The sequence below is a fragment of the Semicossyphus pulcher genome, unplaced genomic scaffold (genome assembly GCF_022749685.1).
Source record: "Semicossyphus pulcher isolate SPU_LCO1_2020_fin unplaced genomic scaffold, fSemPul1.0.p SCAF_1, whole genome shotgun sequence".
Classification (NCBI taxonomy): domain Eukaryota; kingdom Metazoa; phylum Chordata; class Actinopteri; order Labriformes; family Labridae; genus Semicossyphus; species Semicossyphus pulcher.
This window is the reverse complement of record NW_027211603.1, coordinates 17755230-17762910: the sequence shown is the minus strand read 5'-3', so window position 1 is coordinate 17762910 and position 7681 is coordinate 17755230. Positions and strand designations below refer to the sequence as shown.

The window sequence follows — 7681 nt, the reverse complement described above, 5'->3', positions numbered from 1 at the left end:
TTTATGTTCAGAAATGTTTAAACTTTATAAAAGGTTTCTTTAAAACAAGCATGTGTACTGTTGTTTTGAATTAAGCATCACATGTACGCTGGTTTAGCACAACAAACAACAACAACAATGTAAAACCAACATTTCATAAAGATTTATTTATTCTGACACACTCCCTTAAAGTGAGGATATGTTCTGGTGCTCTCTGGCTTTCAGACGGAAGAGCTGAATATCCAAAAACACTAAGGCACAGTTTAGAACAGGAAATACAACTATTTTATTAAAATGAGCTCTGCCTACATAAAGGTAAGCAGTGATGAGATGTGTATAACTACGTCTGTGTGCTGGCTTGTCTTCTGGAAATGTTCAGCTATAGTTTTAGTCAAAGAATTAATATGCACAAATTATCTGCATTGTCGATCCGGTTCTCCCTTTACATTTAGAGGGAAAAACGTCACTTACATTAAAAATGAAACAACAGACAGAACAAGCAACAAGTTATAATACCTCAAACTCACACTCACACTTTGAACTAACAAACTGTAAATATCACCAAAATATGTAAATAAAACATCTGATCTTGTGTCCCTCTCCTGTTCAAGTTGACTTTGAAATGCTAAAATCCTATAGTGCAATTTGTGAAAAAACACAACAATACCACAAACGCTTAAAATGATGATCCCAATCAAAACCCATTACCCTGAACAGTTTGCTCAGGTTGAACTTTAAAAACACTCTTTATTCCTTTCAGTGCAGTGAGATATCAGAGGTTAAAATCAGAATGATATAACAAGCTAAAAACACAAACTCCACCATCCAATGTTCCAATGTCTTCTTTTTGTTGCGATTCTCTGAAAGTTAAGTGGACATGTTTGAGAATTATTATCCTAACTTTTTTACCATACGAGTGACCAGGGTGTAATTTACACTGTGGATAAAGAGAGACATGTTTGTCTCACTTCAACTGAATTATCTGAATCTAAATTAAGTGAGGCCGCAATAGGAGGTGCTGGTGGTAACTCATTTGGCAAAAGATTGCTCCTACACAGGAATTTATTGAACTAAAAATCTTCGAGATTATTACTTTAAAGCTGCAATATCTCTTAATAAAATACTGAGAAATAAAAATCCAAAACAGAACACGATGTGTCAAAAAACATTCAGATGCTTCAGACGTTTTCTAAGTGTCTCAAAACTCTCATATACTGTAAAACCAGAGTATGCCGCTGACCAGACACACCCTGGTGCATGTGTGCTAACATGTTTCTGAGCTGCAGAGCGTCCTCACCTAAAAGCTGAGCAGCTGCTCCAGTGATCCCCCCAGCCCCAGTAAAGCATCACTCAGAGTGGCCTTCAGCGCTGAGTAGCCCGGCTGCTCAGAGTACTGCAGAGCCATCACGGCAGTCAGGTAGCTTTGAAATACACCTAGAGCGCGACACACACACATGAACACACACAAATACATCAGCAAAACTCATATAATTACACACTTGTTGTGAGTTACATAACTAACATTTAAACTCACTGGAAACTCGTTTCTTTCCAAAGCAGTGACTCAGCAGTGCAGGAACATCGTCCATGTACCTAGGATGAGAACTTTGTTGAGTATTTCCTTCGCATTGCAGTAACACACACTAACTTTACCACGGTAGGCAGAAAATAAGATGTTTTAAAATTGAGTTTCAAAAGTGTGAACTTTGAAATATCTCACCTCTGTTTCTGCGTTGCTACCTGTTCTGGGTTAGCGAGGGCGGTCCACGGCAGCGTACCTGTGTGCCAACGCAGCATACAGTAACCCAGAGACTGCAGGTCACTGCGTCGAGATGGAGCTAAAAGCAAATACACACACGCACACGCACACGCACACACACACACACACACACACACACACACACACACACACACACACACACACACACACACACACACACACACTCAGTGGTCTCAGTGACCAAACATATGTTTACTCTCCCAGCTACCCCGACACCTCACAACAAAAATATTTCAGATTTACGAATCACCTTGTTGTTTTTAGATTTTTTAGTTTATGCACAATCACAAACTGCTTCATGAGACATAATTTAATCAGTCTGATTAGATTAGATGTGTGTGTGTGTGTGTGTGTGTGTGTTCGTGTGCGTGTGCGTGTGCGTGTGCGTGTGCGTGTGTGTGTGTGTGTGTGTGTGTGTGTGTGTGTGTGTGCCTGGAGGCTCTGCAGACAGATGGACTGTGGGAGGACTGCAGGTGTCTCCTCATGTTTGTAGAGCTTGTAGAGAGAAACGGCTTCTGATTCGCTGACGTTAGTGGAACAAGGACTCAGTGACTCACCTGCTCCCTTGTGTGCGTCGAGGCTGATAAACTCTGTGGTGCCCTCATGTGGCGTTCTGCTGGCTTCACGATACTCGACATGTTGTCCACCTGGACAATACCTGAAGGCATGGCAGTATCCTACTAGATATACCTAATCACAGGTGAACACAAGCAAAGAGAGGTCAGCATGAAGCAGGTTTAATCAAGGACAGAAAGTTTGTGCTAAAATTTGTCTCACCTGTGATTTCTGTGCTGGCCTGATGTAAATGTTTTCTGCATTGATATCAGCATGGACATACTCGTTTGAATGGATATACTGCAGCACGTCTAACTGTAAGGAGGGAGAAATGTTACGTCGTATGAAGTGAGGATTGAATCAGTGATTTTTTAGCTTGGAGGACTGTCCTACATGTTACACTCACTATTCTACAGGCGAGCTGAAGAACAGTTTTCTCAGACAAAAGCTCAGCTTCTTGCTCCATGACGGACTGGAGAGACTGGCCCATGTTGGGGAAAATCAGAAACCTATTAAAGATATGAAGCAGAGCACCAAATTCATAAGAAATTATTTCCTGTCGTGTAAATATTCACAGATGACTCGTTTTTCACACCTGTAGGACTCTGCATGTAGACCAAAGCCAACACAGGAAGGAATCCCCAGAAAATCCATCTTGTTTAGTTTGATCCACTTGTCCGCTACAGAGACACGACAGGTTCGACTTTGAGGATTACCATGTATGGTGCAAAGTTACACCCTAAATTTCACTCTTACATTTCATGTAGTTACCAAAACAGTAAGTCAAATTAAAACAGCAGCCTCCATGACTCTTTAATGAATAACTTTACAATTGTTTTGTGCTATACTTGAGTAGAAACATAGTAAACTCCCACCAGACGCAGGCTTAGCTGCTCTCTGCAGAAAGTTTTGCTCAGTGAAGATTCTTCCATCTTTGGCTCCCTGACAGGAAGAAAGAAAAGATCAACTTAATTGATCCCACTCAGGGAGATTAAAGAACAGAGTATCATTTGTTACAGGAAATAGAGATCATATAAAAACAATCCCTTGATAATGAATACAAAAGTGGGAAAATGTGTGGCACCTCAGTCACATGGTGTTATAATATGCCATCACTTTTTGAGTCTTAGAAAAGCTTAAATCAGACTGTGTGTTGAGACAACACTTACCAGTTTGAGGATGTGATCTGAGTCCTTGGAAGTGGAAGTTTGCAAAACTGAGAATAACAAACAATATTAATCAGCTGTAATAATACGGTTTACTTTCCACTATTAATTTGGTGCAATCATAAGAGTCGTTTGTTACATCCTGCTGAAGACAACTGCAGCTCTATCCACTTAACTAGGTCAACCATTCGGCTACTTTAACAAAGTTAACAGGAACAAAAAAACATCTTAACTAATTCAATAATTTAATTCAAATACATAGAAAAATTCAAGTCAATAAGAGTTTCTAGAACAAGATAATTTTTATATTTTGGTTTTGGTAAACATTCTGGGGCTGCACGGTGGTGCAGTGGTTAGCGCTGTTGCCTCACAGCTAGGGTCACCAGTTCAAACCCCAGTTTGGGCAAGGTGGGTCTTTCTGTGCATGTTCTCCTCATGCATGCATGGGTTCCCTCCGGGGTCTCTGGCTTCCTCCCACAGTCCAAAGACATGCTTGCAAGGTTAATTGGTGACTCTAAATTGCCCATAGGTGTGGGTGTGAGTGCGAAAGGTTGTCTGTCTCTATGTGTCAACCCTGTGATTGACTGGCGACCAGTCCAGGGTGTACCCCGCCCTTTGCCCAATGGCAGCTGGGATAGGCTCCAGCCCCCCGCGACCCTGAACAGGATAAGCGGCATAGATAATGGATGGATGGTAAACATTCTACAAAATATTGAAACTTCAAAAGTCATTCACTAGTGACAAAAACAAGTGAATATCACAGTAAATATTTGCTGTATTATAGTGACAATAATGTTTTCTTATGAAATAAAGTAAAATATAAACTTTGGCATTTCTTTCTTCAGTTTCTTAATGTATATTTCCTTTTTAGTGGTTTGTTGTAATTTGTTTGTTGTTGTCATGTTTTCATCTTTAGCTGCTTTGGATGTATTTTAATGTTTACATGCTGGTCGTATGGACGCAGCAGCATCAATCAGTCCAACCTGATACCCTTGCTGTTTTGTTTAAGTACTTTCACGCCCACACCAGGGTCTGGGAGAAACGGAAAATCAATCTCTGGCTGACCTGTACATGTGGCAGAATTGATAAGAAAGGTGACTTTGACTTGACTTTAATTCAAGATGGCTGAGTTACTATCACCACATATAAGCACTCAAACTGTGACAGAACTGTTTGTCTGCACTTTTCTTCTTTCCAGTATTTCCCCTGATGTCGTGGACACAGTCTCACCTTCATAGATGATCTCTGTCGTGCTCTGACTGAGCAGTTTCCCCAGCTTCCATTTCTTCCCTGTTGTGTCCGTCACCTCCTCACCTTCCTGCAGCGGCTCCACAGCAAACGCATGCTTTGCCTTCTTGGCTTTGTTTTTGCCTGTTGCCGTAAATGCAAAAAAATATTTTGTTTTTGAACTTTGGGACTTTCCTTAACTTGTCAAATATCAACAATTAATGTTACATGGTTAAGGCACCTTTTGAAGGAGATCTGGAGATTGGTGAAGAAAGGGGGGAAGAAACCGCCCCAGGAGAGCCATCTACTGATGACTCCACTGCTTTCCTTCCTGTTTTATCTTCCACCTGCTTCACATTAGGACTGGAGACGTTTACCTTTCTCCTGACTACATGTGAATCCAGCCACAATCCAAGTGGATGAGAGAAAAGATCATTACACAGAGAAAGAGGCAGAACCTTTATTTTCCTATAAGGATTGTATTGTTATGAGTGCTTAGAAGTGGTTTTGTGTTTCAACCCACCAGATCGAGGAGATTTTACACCAGGAGAAGAGGTTGTCTCTAAAGTCGGTTCTACCTCTTTGTCGAGTTTAAAAGTGACTGTATGTGACCTTGGAGGAGTTGCAACCAATCCAAGACGATTATCTGTTGGTACAAATGAAAGCCTTTTCTTTTAAAGAAATGTATAAGCTGTTAAATTATTTAATTTACAAATGCAGCACCAGTAAGTATTGCCTCTAAGTTGCATAAAAAGACCTTTTTAAATACCTTTAATCCCGTCATCTCCAACAAATTTATTTAAAGGGGCCACAGGTGAAGTGACATCTTTAAAAGTGAATGAAACGTCCTTGTCCAGACGCAAGGAGTTACGGGTCTTCCGCAGCGCAGGACGAGCTGTAACTGGAATTGAAGGATTACATGCAAGGGCTTTAGGAGACAGAATTTACCTTTACAAAGGCTCTCTCAGGCATTACAAATCTAAGTGACTCCTCCTGTAACACAGAAAAGTTATTTACCCTGACTTTCTGCGGGTGCAGCAGCTGGGGTTGCAGCAAGGCTTCTTTTAAATACTGATGTTGCAGGTTCATTCAGTTTGGGTGGAGAGAGACTTAAAGATGCTGCTGAGCTCATAGGTCCAGGTTCATCAAAAGAAGAGGGAAGCTTCTCCCCACATGATGGACAAAACCTAAAATCAGGCTGCAACTTTGTCCCACACTGGGGGCAGAAATGAAAGGGCATTCTGCAAGAGGAAACACACACATATTGTTACATATCTATTCATACCACCCCAAGTGTATTGACTGAGCTAATGCTGTGATACACCATTATACATGAACCAACAGACTTCCGCAGATTAACAGACATTGAGGCTAGCTATTACTGGAAAGAGCTGAATCAGTTCATAGCATTGCAGCAATTAATCAATTTATGGATTAGACAGCAAAGCTTTTCGTAAGGATTTGCTGCTTTTCTCTATAATTTATTACAGTAAATGAGAGATATTTGGGGTTTTGACTGTTAGTTTAATTAAAAATAAACAATTTGAAGATTACATTTTGGGCCCTGGTAAATTGGGTGTATTCAGATTTTTTGGGGAGTTTTATAAACTAAGGGCTTAGTTATAATGAAAATAGTTATATCATGTAATTATTATTATTCTATAATGAATATTGTCCTTAACTGAAACCCTAGATTAAAAAAATCATGCATAACCCATATTTTACTTTCACTTATTTCGTGAATGCACTTCAGGACTTGTCACAACCATACATTGTATAAATAAGGTCACAACCAAGAAAATGTGCGCTTATGAACAGTTATTATTTATGAAAACTAACTGATCTCTGCTGCTTGTCTCTTCTGGCGTTCGGTAATTTCTGGTGAAAATGTTGACTGTTGTCATAGACATAAAAGCTCTCATGGTGGATAACCACAGTTTATCGAAATTTATAGCAAGACTTGCTCCAAAGTTAACCGTATCCAACTTTGCAAAAGATGATGGTGATAAGACCTTTTGGTTTTTACTTCTGTCAAAACTGTTAAAGCAAAAAGAGAGCTAAAGCTACAATGACAGCTAGCTAGTTAAGGTAGCGTTAGCCAGCTCTAATTAGCCCTGTAGTGGCAGGATACAAAAATAAAACAGTCGTAGGTCGACATTTTGAGAAAAAAAACTGATTTAAAGGTCGTGTGTGTTTCTTATAGTAATGCATTCAACTGTCTGTTGAAAAAAAAGAAAATGCAACGACCTATTAACCCAAAAATGTATCTAGCTAGCTGAAGGGAAACTTCCTCAGAGAGATAACTGGTGAGACAACTGGTGAGACTTTGAGGGAAGAATTGTCTTGTTTTAGGTTTACAGCCTCGGCTTTCAGTTAAACTGACGCCTGGGTAAAAATACATCTTAAAATTTGATGATGAAGTTGCCAAAAAAAAGTTGAAAGTGTGCTCGATACCTTCTTAATAACTCCTCCGAGGCTCCGACTGTTTGGGTTGACAGTGGAGTTTCTTCTTCACGTCTTTTGGTGTCAGCTGTACAGTGTAGGTGCTGCCCCCTGCAGGAGTTAAGGGCAACTACAGACAAACTATTGTATATATATATTGTATATAAAGAGGTAAAACGTAAGTTACCCCAGTAGAATCATTCTTACAACCGATGATCTGAGGTCTGAATAGATATTGTCTGAATTCAAATGTATTAAAACGTTTCGTCAACAGTGACAACATTTAAGTATGTTATAAGTGCAGTTAGTGTCATGAGAGAATTCAATGGACTTTAACTGCAGGACATTAACTGACGAATAACTGTTCAAGCAACAAGCGGCCTCCAGCTGAACTGTAGACAAACCCAAGACAATGTGTTTACAATACGGGGAGGGGTCATCCACATGTATGTCATTGTTTGTTCCTCAGAGTCCATTGTCTTTAGATGACAATTAAGAGCTTTAATCATAGACCTATACACAAGCAGTGGGC

General features: G+C 40.0%; 1 protein-coding gene across 1 annotated transcript; it reads right to left on the bottom strand.

The window, feature by feature from the left end:
• Positions 1 to 29: 29 nt before the first annotated feature.
• Positions 30 to 7216, bottom strand: vrk3 (VRK serine/threonine kinase 3). The gene is made up of 16 exons (XM_069669512.1): positions 7162 to 7216; positions 5725 to 5948; positions 5477 to 5608; positions 5231 to 5353; positions 4949 to 5095; positions 4711 to 4851; positions 3484 to 3530; positions 3190 to 3256; positions 2910 to 2994; positions 2721 to 2823; positions 2537 to 2629; positions 2317 to 2449; positions 1700 to 1817; positions 1514 to 1572; positions 1277 to 1413; positions 30 to 839 (listed from the first exon to the last, which is right to left on the bottom strand). Exons 2-15 carry the CDS (start codon positions 5945 to 5947, stop codon positions 1277 to 1279), a joined length of 1608 nt encoding a protein of 535 aa, XP_069525613.1. The 5' UTR covers position 5948; positions 7162 to 7216; the 3' UTR covers positions 30 to 839.
• Positions 7217 to 7681: the final 465 nt, after the last annotated feature.

What these genes read in the sequence shown, in the direction of transcription:
- vrk3 (XM_069669512.1), bottom strand. Translation starts at nt 5,947, where the DNA reads ATGCCCTTTCATTTCTGCCCCCAGTGTGGGACAAAGTTGCAGCCTGAT. An exon ending in AGCAGCTAAGCCTGCGTCTG is followed by an intron (nt 2,995 to 3,189) that starts GTGGGAGTTTAC and finishes GTGTCTCTGTAG; the next exon opens with CGGACAAGTGGATCAAACTA. An exon ending in CGACGCACACAAGGGAGCAG is followed by an intron (nt 1,818 to 2,316) that starts GTGAGTCACTGA and finishes ATTTGCTTTTAG; the next exon opens with CTCCATCTCGACGCAGTGAC.